Consider the following 23423-nt stretch of genomic DNA (forward strand, 5'->3'; position numbering starts at 1 on the left):
ACTGAAAAAGTCCTTTTCCTCATCTCAAGAGCTCGTAGGCATAGGCATGACCCGTTGGTAAGAGTTTTCAGCCATGTACTGTAGAAACCTGTATAGGGCAAAACGTTTTCTATTGTTGTTTAAATATATTTTGCTTTGAAAAGTTGACGTCTTGAAACTACCAGCATCACCGCAGGGACACCAACTCAGAACGTGCTGGTATGAAACTGAACGAATTGCATCTGTATCTGGAGGAGCTCATTTGTTGTGCAGGAATTGAATTGCTACAGCCTGATGAAGTGAATAATGTGTTTCATATTTTAAGGTAATCAACCCTATCCATCGACTACACGTTCCCAGCGAACCGTTAAATGAGCAATTCGCTCATCTACTCTGGCAAAGATCAAGTTTATAAATAAAAGATGCTCACCACAGGAATTTATATCCAAAAGGAGGCGAAAAATGAAGTGTTTTGACTGAATCGATTCGTGATTCGCTTTTTGAGAGAGAGAGAGATGATATTCTTTTTCGCCTGCACCATCGAGATGCTTTGACGACGGAGTTGCGATACGGCCGCATGAGGTCATCTAGTCTGCGCCCCCGTCTTTTTTCTCCTCCTTTGCTATCTGTGATTGCTGAGCGCCTAGCAGGATAGCTGCGGATACCAATTTTCGAGTCTTTGGTATGACCCGGCCGGGAATCGAACACACGACCTACCGCTCGAGAAGCCGGACGCATAACCATTACACTATCTCGCTCGGCTTGAAATGAATTATCAACTCAAAGATGATCATGAGTCTAGCAGCAATGAAAGACGGTCACAAATTTACTAGGGCTGGGCAAAATCGAATACCTGAGTAATTCAATTTTGAATCGAGTATCACTCTTTATGACGTCATTACAGTATGGATGACGTGGAAAGCTCGAATGCATAGCCTTTATACTACCGCATGGAATATAATGTATGTAATATAATTTGGTATATTTTATACCATGCCTATATTCACTGCAATTTGTGACCATGCTACGGATTCATCACATGTTATTTCCTCCAATGGTTGCAGCTTTTGTACTGCAGGTTTCTGTGATACGACTAATCGTGGTTCACAGCCTTCCACAGTGGAATATAGTACCGAAACCATAATTCTCGTTGATAAATCAACTCAGTACTGCAAAAAATCATCTGTCACTACTCGACTAGAATCATAGAATTAATGCTCGATTCAGATCCGATTACTCGCATCATTGTGCCCAGCCCTAAAAATGACAGGGAAACGTCAATCGATAAAAGTTTTTTTGCCGAGTTTCTTACAAGAGTTGCCAAGATTCTTTTTCGAAAGAACCATCTCTCTGCCGCGCTCTTCGTTGCTGAGGAAATCGACGGCGTTTCCGTATGATTTGATGGCTGCTACATAGTACGGTTCTGCTACATCATAGTGACAAGCATTGTGGTTTGCTGTACCAAGATTATTCAAGAGCCATCCGTACACCTTGTGTTTTGAAGCATTGGCACCGAATTCCTTATCAAGAACCTCAAGACCTTCCTTGGCATATTGGATCGCTTCTTCGTTCAAAGATGCCACAATGCAGAGGAAAGCTAACGAATTCAGACACTTCCCTTCCTTGTCTGCTTTATTGGCAGGATCACCGTCTTGCACAGAGCGAAGTTCGGTCAAAATTTCTTTCAAGTACCTTACACCGTATTCGATGCCAATTTCACGAGAACGCCCACCGCTCTCAATGAGAGCTTTTGCGGAATTGCCAATGTCAAAAGCCCGCTCTCGCATGTAACTGATGATGTCATTCGGTGACACCTTCTCGGACTTTATCATGTCTACAGTGATTCGGTAAAGAATGATGCCACGGATGTTGTGGTTGTCAACTTCAAGATCGTTCGCGTAACGACGGACTTCATCCGTTGCTAGTGTGTCAGAGTCAGTAAGCATATCTTTCACCCCCATTATATACGACTCGCCGCAGTCACTTGAAGACTGAAGCTCGCATTCGATGGTCTGCAGCTGCGTGTCTAGTCCGTCTGAATCATGGATTGTCCGGATCTCTTTCAAAACCCTCGAAGCTTCCTTATATTCACCCTTTTGGATGAGAGAAGCGCATTTCTCTGAAACAGAGGCTGCTATGAGATTCCGATCGGTCCAGATTCAGTAAAACAAACCTTTCAAAGACGAGATCCGAGCTTTATTTGTCTTTTCTGTGTTCTCTTGGTCTGTATTCAATGAAGCACCTTCAAATCATAAAAAGTTCAAAATTCTGACACATTCACGATGACATAAATGATGTTTTGAAAATGAGTCTTACGCTGGATGCCACATCTATTGAATACTAGTCTGACTCTAGATATTACTATATGCAAATCTCTTCAAATTCAAAATTTTTATGTTACTCTAGTTTCCACATCTGGTGAAAGAGTGGCGCTCTGAAAGCTCGTAAATAAAACAATCATAATTCTATCTATATCTAATGAAATTAATACATTCATGGAAGATGGCGAACAAACCTAATGATTCTTCATTACCATCTCTTGAATTTGTGATAGAATTGCCTAACAGCTCTTGATATGCATACCTTTAATATTCATTGCTAACAGTTTGGAGCTCATCGTAAAAAGATTAGATTAGACCAGTGGTTCTCAACCGCCGGTCCGCTAGGGCCAGGTATATAAATTTTATACTTTAATTTCAAGATGCAAGATGTGGAAGGCTGTTCCACTGATAAAATAAACAAAACATATATTGAACTGATTCAGAACTTCTTCTCTCGATATTGCCGAAGAGAAAAGTATCATTAGAGTTGCTGTTGTTGTTGTTCGGCGCTGATCATATTTTGCGGCCCGCTATCTGATTCGAAATTTCGGATGAACACTCAGTACAGCATTTTGAATTGCTGAAATTGATTTCAGTTTAAGCACTAGTTGCTGTTGTTGTTGTTCAAAATAAGCTATTCTCATCTGCCCAATATTAGTGTTCCTCACTAGCTGATACGGCTTCAGCGATGGTAATATCAATGGGTCTATTGTCTTGACGTTCAATGACACATCACTGCCAAGACCGAGACGCTTAAAAAACGGCATCGGGCTCCCCGAAAGGCCAAGTTTTTCGAGGACGTAGTTTTCAAGCAATTACCGTGTCTATCTAACCCAGTGATTCCCAACCGCGGCCCCCACAAAAATATTGAGAAATCGATTTAGGAAAAAAAAATTATATTTGTAAAATACTCTTGCTTGGCTTGGAGTCTGGAGTTTTCAATTAGGATTGCAGGAACTTGAGGCGAGCGAGCTCGAAGGGGGCCCAAAATTTAGTGAATTAGCATAAAGTATTTATTATAGAGTATTTTATGAAATTTTATGCAAATTTTTCAAAAATATTTCGTGCTGCCCGCGATTTCAAGTTTCCAAGTACCTTAATTATTGGGCACTTTTCCACAAAAATAGAATACGCAAGATTTATAGAAGTGGGCATATCGGCGTTGGCCATTACCGCGCCACGACGCACGAAGACATGTGAAGTTTTAGGCCATGTAACATGCGACTCCAAGAAGTTCGCCAGAACGATCGGCAGCGAGAAAACCTTCGCCGAAAAGGAGTGCCTTTACGCTGACCGAAAACTTCGTTATGTATATACAAAATACATATAGGTATAATTGACCATAGGCGCCTAAATGACTGGCGCCAATGTTCCTGTCTTGGCAATCTGAACCTCACGAGACAAATAGGCTACCATCCTGCAGGGAATAATTATATGCCAGTGAAGAACTACCAATTCCAAATCGTATGCATCTTTTAGTTTAGTACGTTTGGGCGATTCTATATTTTTTGATATAGCTGACTGGAGGTCACGAAATAATCAAATAACATTATGTAATGAAGTCGTATCAACCGGTCCGCCCGTCCGAATATGTTTAATTATTATTTACGGGCCCTACAGTTTCCAAGACACCTCACTCAGCTCTACCGGTAAATCTGAATACGTGAGCAGAGAGGACAAGTAATTGATAGCAATATATATGCAATTCCCGATCTTATTGAGCTATTTTATTTTGAATTATCGAAAATTTTCGCGCTCCACGCTGGCTCACTAAACGGGGATCCTGATTTCGTGGCAGAAGCGAACAACGGGACGGGGGGTCGGTTTATCACCCTATGGGAGCTCAAGACCCAAGTGTTTTGGGGGGCCCGACGAAGTGCTGTTTCGTTCCTGCCAACGGGTATACGCCCGAAGATGTTTAATTATTATTGAGCGGTCCTACCTTTTCAAACACAACTCACTCGGCTCAACTGGTCAATCTGATTACGTGAGCAGAGAGAGGATAAAAATTGATACCAATATATATGCAATTCCCGATTATATTGACCGATTTAATCATGAATTAGAGAAATTTTTAGCGCGATCAGTCGAGAGAAGCTGCCTAAAACGGACACCCGATTTAGATGATAAATAGCGGTAAACAGCCATCTAGCCTGAGGGGGTCTGGAGGGCTTCGAAGTTCGGTTTATCACCCTAGGTCGGGCCCAAGAGCAACGTTTTAGGGGGGCCTGACGAAGTGCTGTTACGGCCCTGGGTATTGATTACTAATTTACGGATAGATGTGCAACAAGTGACTCACGATTGAATACGCCGAGATGCGTACTGCTTAGCCGGCAAAAAGCATCTTAATTGGTAGTCCAATAGCTCGCGACCCAAGCGTCCGAATAATTTGATATGTCGGTGTTTATCGATAGCAAGTGTCGCACTGATTCCAAAAATACGAATTGAAATCTCGCCAGGGCAATAAAACTAAAAAGAAATAGCCAGCAAAGGTTGATTGTTCTGAACAACGGGAGCGCGGCAACACAATCGCCAATGGCGTCAAGCGAATGATCGGAACAATGCCAATTTTCATATTTTGGTGACTATTTTGGGTTTCTTTCATTGCCCTGATATTCGTGCGGCCCCGACCGTACTCTGAAATTCTAAGTTTGGCCCTGCCACCGAAAAAGGTTGGGAACCACTGATCTAACCCCGACATCGATTCTTTAGTCCTAGGTTGGCCAATCTGCGGACGTATGACCGTAGAAGGGAATTATGCAGCATTTGACACCTAATTCAATTGGGATGTGTTCGCGGTCGTCAATATGCAAATTGAATTTACGAATCGACTCCCTACTTATAATGAGAAATTTGAATTAATATTGAAATTATCTTCGCTCTAGGCTCGGTTCAATGCAAGTTGATTTTCGTTATTAATATAGTACCGTAGTGTCCTTTATGATCTGAGCACCCCGGGAGTATAGATGCGAACAGCAGAGGAAAATGATGCGCGCCATAAAGAAATACCAATTTGAAATCGTGTTCTTGTCACAAAGGAAATTTGTTTCCGGTACGTTCGGGCGAATTCAATATATTTCCACTACAACGACAATTCTGATGGGAGGTCAGGAAATAACAGCATGCAACAAAAAGGACTATAAAGAACTGGCCCACCTGAAAAGGCAACACAGCATTAAAAACCTAAATTTTCGAAGACACCCCTTGCATCAAATCTATCGGCGAATCTGATCAAATGGGCCGAGAAAGGATAATAATTGATAATAATATGTGACACTATATGACGAAATTCACTCATATAAATATGGAAAAATTTTCGCTCTTCGCGTGACTAAGATAAGAATCCCACTGGCTAGTCATAATATGACTATAGAGATTGTAGGATGGAGTGACGACTGATTTAAATGCCCAATTGATATTCATCCGCGACATATTTTGTTGGCGTGATTTTGCAGTACCAATCTTGTTAAAATGGATATTTGTGGTATTATTGCAGGTATTACTTTCAATATTTGACATTGTAATAGTATTAGTGCATATTCACACAGAAATACTTATAATAATTAAACTGCACTATTTACACTGCGCGCAATAAATTTCAACTCCCTTTAGATCGCTCCGCTTTGTGTAGTGAACAACCCATTGTTATGAGCACTATCAATCCCCTGTGGAATTCAGATGGGGAAAGTTGGAGAAGTTGTTGATAATAACGCATATTTGTCGATGGAATGGGTCGGCATAGAGGAGGTTGAATAGTTATAAAGGAATGTCATACAAATTCGATGTCTTAATATGGTTGTATAAGTGTAGGCTGATCTTGGATACTTGCGTTTAATCTCGTGAATCTGCCATGTATTTTAACTTGCTGACGAGAAAATAGAAGGACTTATTACCGCATTCAATGTTGTTGTTCCTATAGGCTAGCTAGCTGTTGCCTCCTTCGATTATATCTGCTAGCGGACATTGCTGTGATGTTATCCGACCCGGTTTTGTAATTATTATTTGAGTAGCACAACGGAAATAAAGTTATGAATGTTATGCTTGCACAGAAGTTTTGATTTCTTTATAGGCTAACCTATACTAAACGTGATAGTTATGGCCGAATAATCATGGTGGAAGGATTGGGAATCAATCGACCAGGAGGAATTTCTCAATGCTTTGAAGGAAGTGATGAGTGAAGTGGAATCAGTTGTGGCGTATGTGGCATTTTCCCCACCGTGAGGGAACTCAAGAAGCATGTGAAAGTGCATAGACTCCCGTCACCAACTGAGCAAATTGACATTTTGAAGATTATCTACTTGTAATATCAAACCATTAGGCCTGCTATACCCCAAATTTTGCTGTTCAAATTCGTAGCTGATTGAACCAAATCTGGACAATGTTTGTGCCTCTCTGTTACTGGCAACTCTTTCTTGGAAAACGGATCTCCCTTTCTTTTTATATGAATAAACATATCAATTGGATCGTTTGGTGCATTGGTTTCTTCATCTGAGTGAGAGATATCACGCATACCTTTATGAATATGCTACATCTTTCAGGCAATAAATTTAGCTTAGGCAGAGCTCCCATTTTGAGTTGCTTTCTGGTTTTCAGCTGAATGATATCAGACTCCTCAAAATGATTATCGCAGATCTCGGCTCTATTGTAAATTGCTCTAGCTGTTAATTCGGTTGAAGTTGAGACAGCTGCTAGCTTACGTCTCCAACGACGTTATTGATACGCGGATTATTCACAAAAATAGATACATCCAGGGATAGCGCAGTTGTTGACCATAATTGCAGGGGCGGTTCTATTATTTGTATCTGCGTAAGACGCGAAATGTACAACGGGATGTAAGGCAATGCGATTTAGCAGTGAACAGAAAGGAAGATGTCAAAACGAATAAGTACAGTCTTCCAATGTAACATACACCTCGGCCTAATGCCCGATGAAACAGTGTACGATATTGATCTTTCAGAAGTGATAATTTTTTCTTCGTTTTTTTTCATTCGCTTTCCGTGGGTAGGATATCCGTTTTTTCATCGTTTGCGTATGCACAGAAAATAGTTTGGGCAGTTCTGTACCGGTATCATCGGCTGTCAACGGCCACTCAATTATTACCGCATAAAGCCTTATCAATTATAGCATTGTCTACGAGTTTACGGGATTCGAACATATAGTCGGCCGCGGAGAACTTATCGCTGAATAAGGCATTGCGGGGAATTGATTTCAGACGTGTTCTGGGTTGAGGAAAGTTGTGAAATTTTTTTAGTGAGAACATATTGATGCTTCCTCGTAACATGCAAAATTTTGAACGTCTACCTCAAATATTTCCACTCTTTTTCGGCGGTCAAATTCATCCATGTATTTCCGAAATCGCCTATACTTTTACATGTAAAATAGGACAGTCGGACTTTCGCGAACGGAATTTCACTACGCAAAGTCAAGCGTGACGGATCTAAACTGAGAACAATGAGTCGCCGCTCCATCCTACAATCTCTATAATATGACTGACTACTTACGATTTCAGTGCGCATAGTAATAGCTGATATGAGTAAATAGATTAGTCCCACCATTTCACCGGCAGTGGACATGGGTTGTTTAACGCGAGTATTTGGCCTACAGTTAGTTCATTACGACTATGCACTGGCGTTACGGCCGTATGCTACATAAGTAATCGAAATGCGGCCGTGAATAACAAAGAGGTTGGTCACCCCTGCTTTAATCGCTGAAAAGTGTTGTCTGGTAGGCCTATCGTGCGCAGCGCATAATTCAAAATAAAATCATATTTTTTGTTGTATTTGTATTTCTGTGATAAAATATTTTATCTTTTGTGATAACTATGCGCGTCGCCCATGTTAGAGAGCACAGCGTTGTACTGACGTAAAGTTATAAAAGGGTAAGTCCATGTCAAATCAACCGCTCTTGTCACCACTGGGTCCTCAGATTGCAATGAAAATGGAGGGGTAAATCTGGTATCCAGTTCTGACTGCAGCAAACTTAATTTTGTCAAAATTGGTCAACCCATCACGAAGTTATCGCATTTTAAAAAATGGCCATTTTGTGCTCACCCAACCATGAAGTTCAATTAGTTTTACATTACCTGTTACAGTAACGTTTATAAAACAGCATAGTCAAGTACTTGAGAATGGATTATGTTGTCTAATGACAGAATAGAAAAAACTCTTGCTATTGAAGGGAAAATTGTCACTTAATCAAATGGGGTCGAGGGTTAAAACCCACCTCATAAACTGATAGTACGGATAGTACCTCTAAATTAACTTTACATAAATACTTCTGAATCCATGGCGTAATTCAATTTGTGATTAATCAAAAGAGGGATTGGGTATCTCTTCAGTTTCAGATTTTTCTGAAATTTGGCTCATAACACCATGAAGTATCATCTAAGTCAGGGCTGGCCAACCTTTTCGGCCAAAGGGCCACATTCGATTGACGAACTGTTGCGCGAGCCACTATCCGCGCGAAGCGCGAAATTTTTTTGAAGTTCATAGGTCAATAATATTGTCACTTGACTATATTATGGACCTGCTGTATATCGCTGGGCTAAGTTTTCGAGGACTGGGCTATTCGGCGCATGGACATATCGATATCGAAAGCTGCGACCAACATGCGTCAATCATTTCGTGCCTAGGTTTCATAGTCGACGGTCTTACTGCGAGCGCAAACGCAATGTCGCATATGTACGACACTTTGTCTCGTAATCGCGAATATAGTTAGACTCAATCTGATACATTACGTGTTCTTCCATTTTCACAAAAGGGCAACAATAAATAAAAACAAGAAATCGAGTGGCAACATATTGCGCTAAGCTTGTTGAGAAATCTATCGCAAATTATTCTGCTTTATTGTAGTTGGTGTGTACGAAGATGTACCAATATGTGAATTGCTGATGGATCTGTCAATGCGTCGGAACTGATATTTTAGTCATCACATCTCAAGTGTTGCGGCCAGACTAATCAAATTTTTGGTTGGCCTTGCAAGTTCACAATCTGTGCAATCCATTGTTGATGATATTAGAAATTTCGGAAATTACCTCGCGGGCCACTCAAAACCTTCTCGCGGGCCACGGGTTGGCCGGCCCTGATCTAAGTTCATATCAATTTATTTTAAATGAATTACATAAGTAGTTTTCAAGTTATTGCATGATAAAAAACAAGCTTTTTATGTTCATCCAACCGCGAAAATCAAATAATTTTTTAGGCTGATTTGAAATTTTCTGTAAATAAGCTATTTTGACAATTAGAGAGTTGTTCTATTTGTTATGTTGTATAAATTGATCTATTCTATCATACAGGACAAAAATTACTGATTTTTGGTTGACACCCAAAATATAACTCCTTAACCCCAGAAACCACTGAAGCGTAACAAGAATATTTCAGGGGTCTCTCTCTCATTTCTGTCTGCTTCAAAAATTTTGTAAATGGTGTCATATGAAAGCTGTTAGAACAAAGAATTTCTAGAAAATGAGTAACATGTTGGAGTTTGTCTCAAGGTAACACAGCAAGTAGAATATCGAACATCATTTTTTAGGAAAATCACTACATTTTCATGACCTGAAATATACCCTGTTTTCAAAACTTTGTAAGTAAATATTACAAAAAAACTTGTTTTCTAAGGAATCTGTGTTACAACAGCTTTCATTTGCCACCCTTCATAACTATTTTCAAGTAGACAGAAATTGGAGGAAGACTCCTGAAATATTGTCATGCTTGAGTGATTGCGTTTTTCAACTTGAGCTAAATTCTGGGCCGTGCACCAAAAATCATTAATTTCGCACTTGAATGAAAGAATAGATCAATTTATACAACATAACAAAGTGAACAACATTCTAAGGTCAAAGTAGCCCATTTACAGACAATTCCAAATATACTTAAAAACAGCCCTACAATTTAACGGTTGAATGGGCATGAAAAGCATGTTTTTCATCATCCGATAACTTTAAAATTACTCAAGTAATTCATTTCAAATAAATTGCGATTTAGTGAGCCATACTTCATGATGTTTTGAGCCAAATTTCAGCAAATTTCAAGCACTATGTGGTGACGAAATCCATTTTTTTGGTTGATCAGACATGGAATTACCCAAAAACGAGGTTGTTAAACTGCGTGGCCTATTTTTACCTTGATATTGGATTCATACGGCTCGCGACCTCTACGAATTTTCAAAATGCCCGCGACCCGTTTTGAGTTGGCGACCCCTGCTCGAGTAGCATACTTTACATTTTGGGTTTATTTCAATTCTGAAAGTCCACCGGTCTGCCAAATATTTTTTGAAATTTTACCGGTCCGCGAGCTGAAAAAGGTTGAGAACCACTGGATTAGGCGATGTACAACTATACAGTAGAGTTGTTCAAAATTTGGAAAATGTTTGGAATTCTGCGTGTCCATCGCTTATTCTGTAGATTATTGGTAAAAAACAATAATGGGCTTGAAAGAAGCTGACAGGAAAGCCGGTAATATTTGTATAAATGCGTTTGAAAGTAGCCGTCGGCGAGTGGGCGGGGAATCGATGAAGTGGGCGGGCAAAGAGAAGTCATCAATCCTGATTGGTTGAAGCCGGTAATAATAAGCTAATGATTGGCTGAAAGACCGACTTTGTGATCACTGCTGGTAACGATTTTTGCGTGCTGTTCTGCAGTCGTTTCTGTTGGTGGCATTACAGATATGATATATTGCCTTTGTTAATGTTGTCATTAAGAGTCCATAGTACAACATTGCAACCGCCTAAGTTAATATCTACCTGCAGAAAGTGCTATGTATTGCACAGGTGCTCTCGCTAGTTGAGATACGAATAAACTAGATGCATGCATCTTGCTACCTTCAACCTTTCCAAAAGTTACTGACAGTGAGTGAAACTCAAAAATTTACCACCAGGAGTCAACATCTCAGTAGTACTTGTTATGACTAGTCGACGTCTCACCCATAAACGAACGCATATTACACTTTTTATTCACAATTGAATGAAGGCGAAAAGCACTATTTACAAAAGACATTAAAAAAGTACGTTGCAGATCACTGTTGCATTGTCAGGCACAAATTGCAGATTACAGGCTTTTGATTAGAGTTGACTTCCTGCTGTCTCCAACTGTCTTCCTATGCTGTTCCACAGCTTGAAGCAGACTGTCTCTTTGTTGTTCATTGTCAGTCAAGATTGCAGCATAGTCTGTGCTTAGTTTTACACCTCGTTCTGCGGCATCATTAACGACTTTGACAGAACTGATGTAAGAGCTCATTCTGGTGTAGGAATCTGATAAGTGCCAAACATCAACCGGTTGAGCTAGCCACGCCCCAGAGCATTCAAAAACATCGAATATGTACCACGACTGTGGCCCAATAAAATCAGACGAAGTAGTGTCCTTGTTGATGTGTACAGTTGCATTCAACGAGGGCGGGCCTCTCATGAAACTTGAAGTTCGCTCTACCTGCAGGAGCGTCTTTGCCATATTTTCTCGGGTTTCATTGCTTTCACTCGGCGAAAACAAGGCATATACAGCGGTTTCCTTCACGATATACCAGCCATGCTTTAAAAGCCTTTGTGGAGCAGCTTTGGAAACTTGTTCATCATGTTCCTTGTAACTCAACATGTCCTGGATGAATCTCAAGTCATTACCGGCTGCATCACGACCGATGCTGGAAGCAAACCAGGCAGGGATATAAAAGAGAACTAAAAATAAATTGAAGCGATGCAGCAGTTCCACTTCTTCAGATTTGTAATGTAACTGATCAGCCCACATGAACATCTTCTGAGCATACAGAATTGTGCCCATCCACCTTACATGGTGTGTTGCACCAGGTTTGCACCGAGAAGAGCAAGAGCATTCTCTGGTCCAGTTGTTGCTTTTCCAAATAAACATTTCCAGACGTCTTTGACTACTAGCTCATACACATGGTGCCGACACGCATGGTAAAAAACCTTCTTTCCTAGAAGGTCCTCAAGGATCTTCGCTGCACCCTTCTGACAGCCGCTGTTGCTTGCTGTGGTGTCAAAAACCAAAGCTGTTACAGCATCTTGTATATCCCACTTTTTAATTATGTCGAAAGTAGTTTCAGCTTGTGTCTGACCTGCCGCATTTTGTATCTTCTGAATTCCAAGTAGTTTTCCTTCCGAGTATTGAGGTTGACAAGATAGAACAACTGACAAAGCTTCATATCGATTTCCTAATCTATCCTCTGTGAGCTTTCCATCCCAATGAATGGCAACATGCTGTGGTCTATTTTCGGCAAATTTTTCCAAAATGTCCAGAGATATTTCCAGGCGATTTGTTTCCCTGGCTCTCTTCGTTGAAGATATTGACAGGGAGAACATGGCTATATCTCCTCCACAAGCCTTAATAAATGCTCCCATCAGCATCGTTGTCAGTTACTTGCAATCGATCCAGAGCTTGGGACACATGTGTATTTTTCATAATATTTTTAGGTGTCATCAGTTTAATGGATTGGGTCGAGGTGCCAAGTCCAACATCAGCATCATAGTCAGAACTTGAACTCAAACTGTCACCCTCTTTTGAAGATGACGATGATGCTAAAACAACATAGTCACAACTTGAGTCGTGTGAAACGTTTTCAACAGTTTGATCTGCAATGGCTGCTGTTTTCTTTTTGAGGTCTTTAGCCAGAATTTTGTCACTTCCCAACATTATTGACTGGCGAGATTGCCGTTGATCTTCATAAAATGCAATGTCTTCAAGCTTTCTCTCATGTGATAGATAAATGTCATTTTCTATTGTTGTTATGGCATCTCTACTTCCAATATCCCACAGCTTGTCCAAATTATCAGTGAATTTTCTCCTCTTACCTTTGAGATCACTTTCCTGTTTCGAATTCTTCTTCAGATCACGCCATCTTTCGTGCAGGTTTTGAAGTGATCGCACCACATGTGATTTCTGCATTGTCGCAATTCTCGCCATTTTCCACACTGTCATTACATCATCCACCACCACAGTACATAGTTCATGAGTAGGGGTTGACTGAGGACAATGCTCTTTCAGATGCAGCAAGTAACTCATTACTTCTCGTATAGTAGGTAATCTCGAGCCACAGATGTAATCGCAAGTATATCCGACCAAGTACTGCTCAGATTTGGATCTTGTTCTTCGCTGCGGCATGTGTGCAATCTTTCGCCGTTTGCCTCTGCCATGACTCCACTATTGTTGCTCCAAATCATAAACTACTGCTATCGACTCTGAAGCATTCAAAGAACACGTGTTACAGTACTACTAATGACTCATCAACCCACACCGCGCTTGTACAGAACCACAACCGCTACTAACAGACTCTTTCAGAGCAAAACAGACTTTCAATTTAGTAAAGCGAAGCTCCCGAATCCGAGTCAGCTGTTGCTGTAATCAGTGAAGCTTAGCCGATTACCCAATCAAGAACCGTGGTTTCGTGATTGCCCGCCTCTGCTGTCGGTTGCCCACCCACTCTTCAACAACGACTTTCAAACGCATTTAGACAAACGTTAGCGGCTTTCCTGGGAGCTTCTTTCAAGCCCATTATTGTTTTTTAACAATAATCTACAGATTAAGCGATGGACACGCATAATTCCAAACATTTTCCAAATTTTGAACAACCCTACTATACAGCTATAACAACATATATACTGTAACTTGTAAAATGATCAATTTCTTTTAGATATCACTGACATGTGTGGGGTAAGTATTTCATTTGGGAATTATATCAACATATTAATTTCAAGCAGATCAGCTTCATAAATTTGTTCAATATATTAGTGCTCAGTATCGTTATTCAATTCAGTCATAGAGACTTATGAATTTTACACGAAGGCAGGCCTATGTTATAATATGGTCCCTATTTATAATTGGAATCGGATTGCTGTTACTGGTAGCAATTAGACCAAATTTGGTGCCCAGCATTTTGTATGGCCACCTAACAATTATTCTCCCTATTAGTAAAATTTTAAAAAAAATGCTTTTGTCAAACAGTACAATTGCACACCCTTTCATTGTATGATTAAAAATATGCTCCTACCTTTCTCTTTTCGTCCTCTTCGTTTCGTCTTTTGCTCTGCTGGACTGCCTTGAATAAAGAATTATATTAATAATAAAGAAGCATTTAATATAACTAGACATAAGCAGACCGTTTCTTAGGATATCGACTCTAGTCTATAGCCTACTAGTTTGGCGAAATAAGAAAACAAAGTAACAGTCACTTCTGATGAATTATTGATCAAACATAAAGCAAAATAGTGATATATTGCTCACCGACATCGCGCCTGTGAGTCAGTCCTCCGCAATTGGTCTCCCTGTCAAAATATATTTGGGGTAAGTGAATTTTCATCATGAAGAATAATGAACATGTCATTGTTGTGGAATCGGAGGGGTGTCTTTAATTTGTCAACGTCACTAATGTTGCGAATGTCGATGTGTATCTGTCTTGTCAATGTCGCCAATGTATCTTATGTCCATTTTACACATTTTGTGAAAATCAATTTTTCTGTCAAGTTTTCATGTTCTTTCGGCCATATCTTGGCCATTATCAACTTTGACATATAATGTAATAAACAAACATGGTAATCACGTTACAGCTGAAAATAAACCAAAATTTTACAAAAACTTAATTTTCTCAAAATTTGAAAAATGCATAGAAACGTAAATATGTCTCAACATTGAAAGTGGACAATTTTATTCACAATACAGTTTGATTTAGAGCACACACATTTGGAAACTCTTACTTTGAAGACCACTGTACTTGCTTGGAGTCCATTGAAATGTTTTCTTTCATGATTCAAGTAAATTATTCTACTGTCTCATTCCATGAATGTGATTGAAGTCCTTCTATAGCACTTGTTCAAAGGAATAGCATTGCAACTACAAAATTATTCCAATCTGATCAAGTATATCTGAAAAGATAAATAAATCATAAATCGTATATGTAATTAAGGTTATTTCAGACAGCTGCTCTTTGAATTACTTGTGCAGATATCATTACCTTTTGATGCATCTTCTAGGAAATCAGATGATATTTTAGCAATGACAGAATTGGAATCCTGATTTAGGCAGTGCCAAAATTTTTTTCAATACCGGCACCATACCTTTTCCAAACTTCATCAGTTTGTGGCACACTAGCACAAGTATAAAACACTTGCTGTGTCCAATTTAAAACATAAAAGCCATGCTCGCGTAACCATAAAAATGCATATCTGAATATAATTCCACCAATTGTGGAATAGGATTTGGAAGGAGACAGCCCAAACTGATCCATTATTTGGTTGAATCGTTTTGTAAATCAATAAGTCGACTCTCCTTTTGTAGAAAGATTGCTCGATTCATCGCTTATGGATGTACCAACTCGTATCAAGTTTTTAATATCAAATTCTGGGAAGTCATGCTGCAGTGCAAGCCGAAGTCCATATACTATGTGCTCGTTATTTACAGAATGCCGACTTGTTTAGACTATATGTTGATTGAGTGCTTTCAAGTTGCATATGCTTGTCTACATGATTTATTTGAACAATTTATACCAGTGATTCCCAACCTTTCGACTCTGTTCTACCTCTAAATATCAATATGCCACGAAAATTGTTGCTTGTTTCTATGAATGGTCATAGTCAATTTCTGTACATGAATGCTAGAATGAGCGATGTTAGTTCGGTCTAAAGCCGTCCAAGGGCGCTTCTGAAAACCGAGAAAGAGAATTCTTGCAGAACACGGTATAGTGTCAAACTCATGGATAAATACCCGTCAGACAAGGATATATCCCAATATGGAATCTGAATCAGTGTCTCATGCACAATACCACTGACTACACACAGGTGTGATGCTGAAAATCGGGCGCTTCTTCGATATACGCCCGAGATCGAAACAATGCTTCACGTAACACCAGCAAGTGCTTCCCATGAGCACGATACTATTTTATAAACGTCAAAATAAATTGTTTTTTTGCCTTTGGAGAGACAGATATTAGTGTTGGATGTGGGCAAGGGTCAAAGTTGGGGTTAGGGTATCCCAAGATTAGGGTTGGGGAAGGGGTATAAGAGTTGGATGTGGGTTAGGGTTAGGGTAAAAGTTGAGGTTGGGGTATCCCAAGATTAGGGTTGGGGAAGGGGGGTATTAGGGTTGGGGGAGGAGGGTCTTAGAGTTGGATGTGGGTTAGGGTTAGGGTAAAAGTTGAGGTTAGGGTTTCCCAAGATTACGGTTGGGGGAATGGGTTGGATGTGGGTTAGGGATACCCTAACCTAAACTTTCATCCCAACCTTAACCCTAACCCACATCCAACCTTAATACTACCCTCCCCCAACCCTAATATCCCCCTCTCCCCCAACCCTAATCTTGGGATACCCTAACCCCAACCTTGACCCTAACCCACATCCAACCCTAATATCCCTCCTTTCTCTTCCCTAATACCCCTCTCCCAACCGTAATCTTGGGATACCCTAACCCAGACTTTGACCCTAACCCGCATCCAGCACCAATATCTCCATTCCCCCAACCCTAATATCCGTCTATTCAAATGCAAAAAAATATTTTGACGTTTATAAAATTTTATCGTGTTCATGGGGAAACATTTACGGGTGTCATAGGGAACACTGTTTTAATCTCGGGCGTATACCGAAGAAGCGCCGCGTAAACCACTGTGATGCTAATAGCACATCCGCAGAAATATGATGACCGGGTGAATCATTGTGAATGTACGGGGATAACATGATTTTTTTCGGTCTATAAAATTTAAAAATAACTATGATATGTGTTGCCAGATTTCAAAATTCTCAGAAAAACCGATTGCCAGATCTTAATATTTGGAGGTGGTCAACAAAAAAGATCCTGCTCCGGCAAATAGACATTCAAATGCCTACATTTTAATGATGAAATCCAAATATCATATTCACCCCTCTGCGACCCCAAGGGCAGGTCCACTACTTGCTACAAGTTACAATAACAATCCCAAATGACATCAAAAAATATTTCAGCCTTGGGAACACAGTAGGGGACTCAGCAGAATCCTATGAAAATGGATCATTTTTCAGGAAACAGACATGCCCGTAGTGATATTATAACGGAAATTTGAAAAATCATTTTCACCCCTCTGCGACCTCATAAGCTGAACTACACCTTGCTACAAGTCGAGAAGACTCTCTCAACATCACACCAAAAAATATTTCAGCCTTCGGAACACAGTAGGGGACTCAGCAGAATCCTATGAAAATGGATCATTTTTCAGGAAACATACATGCCCGTACTGATATTATAACGGAAATTTGAAAAATCATTTTCACCCCTCTGCGACCTCATAAGCTGAACTACACCATGCTACAAGTCAAAAGGACTATCCCAACATCACACCAAAAAATATTTCAGCCTTCGGAACACAGTAGGGGACTCAGCAGAATCCTATGAAAATGGATCATTTTTCAGGAAACATACATGCCCGTACTGATATTATAACGGAAATTTGAAAAATCATTTTCACCCCTCTGCGACCTCATAAGCTGAACAGATTTTTTAAGACCTGGCCATCCAAGCACTAGTACAGGGCTCTTCAAGTCTTCAACCGGGTGTTTCGCACACCCTATGGAAGGGGTTGGCAAACTTTTGAGCTCGTGGGCCGCATCGCACATCTGAATCCAGTCGTGGGCCGCACCATATAAAATCATGATTATAAACCAAAACGCAATAGTGGTATTTAATTATATAAAGCAGAGGTCTCAAACTCAAATGTGCTCGCGGGCCAGTTTTCCAGTTTTGACGACGCCGTGGGCCGCAGCATTTACGAGGGTATTCTATGTCTTTCCTAAGGCATTCTACGTCTTTCCTAAGGCCTTATCTGGCGGGAATGAATTGTGCTGTTGAAAGTGAGCCGATCCAGCAGACTGACAGTACACAGCTACACACACATCGTCAAAATGTGATTTACTCTAGTATCAATTTAGGACTGGCACGAAAAGAATCATCACATTTATGACTATTTAAATAGAATTGTTGTTGTACTTGATAGATATTAATTATAAGGGGCGGACAAATGTATGATGCCATCATAAAAGCTATCGAGTTATAATTTTTCAGCTACTATGAAAGTTTTGAATTTACCAGATTGATAATAGAGACTGATCTGATATCTGATCTGAGACTGATGCGCTGCTATACGGTAACAGTGTTGTAAAATCACTTTCCAAAGTTGATTTTTCGGAATTGGCCAAACGCTGTGAGGATATCAGCAGTAAAACGAATTCCCAGAACTTTTCGAATCTGAATTGGGTTGTTTAAAGGATGTTGGGTTAGACATTCGATTAAAAAATGATGCGAAACCTATTTTCTGTAAATATCGCCCAGTACCGTTTGCTATCCGTGATGAGTAGGGCGATTTTTTTTTGACATGTCAAAAAAAGTCAAAATAAGGTCAAAATTGTAGCGTTAGGTCAAAATTTGTCAAAATTGTTTACAAAATCAGACATTTTTTGACCTCTACATTTCGTTTGTATCGTAGATTTTGCGCTGTCTGTGAACTTATCATTTGATAATTTACAGCCCATAGCCTAATTTATAGGCCTACCGTTGTAAACGGCCCATCGTCTGCTCATTGTGAATCATAAACGGTCAAATGAAACAAATAGTGACATGGTTTTATGGTCAACGTACCGCAATATCCTAACTGAAGCAAGACTGCTTGGGCATTGCATGGTTCTTAATTCAAGAAGCGCAAGCTGAAAAATTGTGATACAGACAACATTGTCAGAATGAAGCAACACGGAGCATCACCAGCAAGCAGTGTGCACACAACTTCAGTGTTGTCAGCTAACAACTGCTGCTGTTGAACGTTCTTTCTCCATTCTTGGCAAGCTACTTAGTAAGAACAGACACTTTCTACCCGAGATAGCGCAGTGGTAAAATCCGCGGCTGCAACACAAATGGGTGTGGGTTCGATTCCGACCGAGGTCGACTTCATAATTCCGATAGCTAAGTGTCGGAGGTTTACCTAGGCTCCACCTCGCCACCTCATCCGCGTAAGCGGTGTCTTACAAAAAAGCCTAGAGGTGGGCCGTGCTATATGTAGGCAGATACGGAAAATAATGAAGAATATCGGCCTGGTGTAAATGACCATAGTAGTTGACAAACACCATGGATACCGCAAAAAAAAAACTTTCTAGCCGAGAATGTAGGAAAGTATCTTTCGTTTTACTACAACAAATTTTAATTATTCCACCATAATACGTAATGTAACTACTGCAATTCTTCATAGGGCCAGATTTCGGTAAAATACTAGTTTTTTCATGTAAAAATTTTTCAGTTTTTGAGCCAAAAACGTTCTTTCAGGCCAATCTACTTTGTAAGGACAGACAGTTCCAACCAGAAATGAAGATAAGTAGTACAATTTTAACATTATGTGCGAAAACACCTAATTTGCATACTTTAGGTCAAAATTTGGTCAAATTTCAGTTTTTTTAGGTAAAAAAAAGTCAAAATTTTGATTTTTTAGGTCAAATCTTCCGTTTTTTAGGTCAAAAAAAATCGCCCTAGTGATGAGTTATCCCAAGCGTATTATGTAGGGATAGCCAAAGGTGTGTGGAAGGGGTGGGCAAACTTTCGAGCTCGCGGGCCGCATCACACATCTGAATCCAGTCGCGGGCCGCACCATATAAAATTATGATTATAAACCAAAACGCAATATTGGTATTTAATTATATAAAGTGAGGACATGCTTGTTTAAAACAAACCAAGCATTGCTTTGATGATATCGTACATATGCGTCAGAAAGTGTGGCGAAATTTATTAGCCTGGTCGACCTCAATCCAGTGTTGGGATGACTCGAGTCATGACTTGACTTGAGTCAGACTCGAGTCACCTTTTCTTATGACTTGACTTGACTTGCCCCGAATATTTAAATGCCTCTTCTTTACATCGCCTAGGCCAAGGTGGGTGTCTGATTCCATAGACTACTCCAAATCGCTCCGACATCTTCCTGTCTATTCATTGTATCGCATTTTTGTGGTGTATTGAACTGATAAAATTGCTAATGAACCAATGATGATGACTCCAATGTAATAGTGTAATCTGAGCTCCACTGTACAGAGGAAAATAATACACCCGGGACATGACGTCTCTTACCTCAGTATCAAAAGTGCGTAAGTACGACACACGCGCGTCCACGTCGTCCAACTACCATAGATGCCGGACCTGAAGCGTGGAACAGTATCTCACCGGCTATCGGACAGTCGTCGAGCATGTCAACATTTAAGTCGAAATACAAGCAATTTCTGCTGAACGAATACTAGTCAGCCCTCGCCATTTACCGGACCACGACTTGATTTAGCCTTCTGTCACTTGCCACTTTATATTATCTTCTGTCACTTGCCACTTTATATTATCTTCTTTTACTTTCAGTATGCCTGCGTCCTCTTTACATCGCCTAGGCCCAGGTGGGTGTCTGATCTTAAGACTACTCCTAGCCGTTTCCAGGGTCGTGACCAAGTCAGAAGGTTCCGAGTCGCAGGTCAATCTCTCAAGAATTCACTAGCGGCTCAAGTCCGAGTCACTCTATCTGTCACAGTATTGTTGCATATATACTATATTGTGTGATTGAATCACTGAATTTAATTAGTTTAATTAATCAGCCGACATAACTAGCGATCGTGTGAGCAATGCCGAACTTCCAATACGACGCTAATGTATCTTTACAGCATAATGACTATGCGAAATACGAGTAAAATCACTTTCGCACTGTGTTCATTGAATATAAAAATAAGTCTTTTGATTATCGTCATTCATACTCTAATCCTTGCTGCTTCTCATTTGCTTGAATCTCCATGCCCATCACCGGATCTCTCAGCAGCGACTCACAGAAAGAGGGTACTGGCGAGAATCGAACCCAGGTCGCCTGCGTAGAAAAAAATATCGAGTTCAGGGGCAGCACAGCTTGATATCATGTGAAACACGTCACATTGTATCATGTTCAATGGGAACATTGTTTATAGGTACCATGGGGAGCACTCACTCTCTCTGATCGTATAACGAAGAAGCGCCGGCTAAGGTTAGCTGATTTATATTTGCTTGGACCTTGGACAGAACAACTTTAAAGCACTACCGAATCAGAACTTCAGAACGTGTTTTCTGTCCGTGCTAGGTTGTCATTCTGACTATAGATAAGTAACCTCCGTAGGTTAGTTATCTATATTCTGACGATACTTTTTTTCACTTGATATCAAAAGTCACGCCTGGTCCGAACCATGGAAAACTGAATTTTCCATGTCCGATCTATCCAAAAATATCCGAAACAATCAAACAATCAATCAATCAGGTAATATTTTCGGCACTTCTTCGATAGTAGGTAGACATCGAAAAGTGTTTACCTTGATCACCAATAAGTGTTTCCCATGAACACGAATAAAAATTTATAAAATTCTAAATGAATTGTTGTTTTTTGTGTCTTTGGAGAGACGGATATTGGGGTCTGGTTGGGGGGTATTAGGATTGGGGGAAGAGGGATATTCGGGCTTGGGAGGGGATGTTAGGCTTGGGGAAAATTAGGGTTATGGGAAGGGCGATATTAGGGTTCGGGAAAGAGGGATATTAAGGTTTGAGGAAAAGGGGATTGGAGGTGGGTTAGGGTCAAAGTTGGGGTTAGGTATCCCAAGATTAGGAAGGCGGATATTGGGGTTGCGGGAGGGAGGATATTAGGGTTGCGGGATGGGGATATTAGGGTTGTGGGAGGGGGGATATTAGGGTTGGGGTTAGGGGGATATTAGGGTTGCGGGAGGGAGATATTAGGTTGGAGTTAAGGGGATATTAGGGTTGGAGGTGAGTTAGCTTCAACGTTGGGGTTAGATTACGCCTAACCGGTGTTTAACCCACCTCCAATCTCCCTTTCACCCAACCCTAAATCCCCTCTCCCACAGCCCTAATATACCCTAACCCCAACACGCCCCTCCCACAACCCTAATATCCCCCCTCCCTTAACCCTAATATCCCCCCTCCCTCAACCCTAATATACCCCAAACCCTAATATCCCCCTCCCGCAACCCTAATATCCCCCTAACCCCAACCCTAATATCCCCCCTCCCGCAACCCTAATATCCCCCCACCCGCAACCCCAATATTCCCCCTCCCACAAACCTAATATACCCCTAACCCCAACCCTAATATCCCCCTCCCGCAACCCTAATATCCCCCTAACCCCAACCCTAATATCCCCCCTCCCTCCACCCTAATATCCCCCTCCCACAACCCTAATATCCCCCCTCCCGCAACCCTAATATCCCCCATCCCACAACCCTAATATCCCCCCTCCCGCAACCCTAATATCTCCCATCCCACAACCGTAATATCCCCCTAACCCCAACCCTAATATCCCCCCTCCCGCAACCCTAATATCCCCCCACCCGCAACCCTAATATCCCCCCTCCCACAAACCTAATATACCCCTAACCCCAACCCTAATATCCCCCTCCCGCAACCCTAATATCCCCCTAACCCCAACCCTAATATCCCCCCTCCCACAACCCTAATATCCCCCATCCCACAACCCTAATATCCCCCTCCCGCAACCCTAATATCCCCCTAACCCCAACCCTAATATCCCCCCTCCCACAACCCTAATATCCCCCTTTCCACAACCCCCTAACCCCAACCCTAATCTTGGGATACCCTAAACCCAACTATGACCCTAACCCACTCCAAACGCAAAAACAATACATTTTGACGTTTATAAATTTTGACCCTATTGCTAACATTGGATCTCGATGAAATTCGACACAAATAGAATTCACATGCTGATACATCTTGTGTGATGGTCAGAAGTGTGTTACAAAGTCGTTTTCTCGGTTTTCTGACGTGAATCCCGTGATAGGGGTGGGGCGAATTTTGACCCTATTACTAACATTGGATCTCGATGAAATTTGGCACAAATAGAGTTCACATGCTGATACATCTTGTGTGATAGTCAGAAGTCGGTTACAAAGTCGTTTTCTCGGTTATCTGACGTGAATCCTGGGATGTGGGTTAGGGGGGCGGGGCGAATTTTGACCCTATTGCTAACATTGGATCTCGATGAAATTTGAAAAGAATAGAGTTCACACGCTTGAACATCTTGAGCAATGGTCAGAAGTCGGTTACAAAATGGTTTTTATCAGTTAACTGACGTGATTGTTATTGCATATTTCGTTGAAATATAT

At 40.8% G+C, this 23423-nt stretch overlaps 1 protein-coding gene across 2 annotated transcripts; it reads right to left on the minus strand.

Annotated features, from left to right (window-relative positions):
* Window positions 1–387: 387 nt before the first annotated feature.
* Window positions 388–16061, minus strand: LOC145457915 (uncharacterized). Of its 2 annotated transcripts, none has more exons than XM_080336210.1 (5): window positions 14978–16061; window positions 14524–14564; window positions 14291–14338; window positions 2153–2221; window positions 388–2098 (listed from the first exon to the last, which is right to left on the minus strand). In XM_080336210.1, coding segments are annotated over exons 1-5 (1002 nt in total). In that variant the 5' UTR covers window positions 14980–16061; the 3' UTR covers window positions 388–1256. The 2 variants fall into 2 exon arrangements, with proteins under 2 accessions (XP_080192336.1, XP_080192335.1); XM_080336209.1 differs by having other exon boundaries at window positions 14994–16056.
* Window positions 16062–23423: the final 7362 nt, after the last annotated feature.

Source organism: Botryllus schlosseri, chromosome 15 (genome assembly GCF_051294905.1).
Source record: "Botryllus schlosseri isolate E-star chromosome 15, Bs_hap1, whole genome shotgun sequence".
Classification (NCBI taxonomy): Eukaryota; Metazoa; Chordata; class Ascidiacea; order Stolidobranchia; family Styelidae; genus Botryllus; species Botryllus schlosseri.

Coding starts and splice junctions, on each gene's coding strand:
- LOC145457915 (XM_080336209.1), bottom strand. CDS start 15,043: ATGAAAGAAAACATTTCAATGGACTCCAAGCAAGTACAGTGGTCTTCA. Junction 14,339..14,523: donor GACTCACAGGCGCGATGTCG/GTGAGCAATATA, acceptor TCTTTATTCAAG/GCAGTCCAGCAGAGCAAAAG. Junction 2,099..2,152: donor TCGGATCTCGTCTTTGAAAG/GTTTGTTTTACT, acceptor CCTCTGTTTCAG/AGAAATGCGCTTCTCTCATC.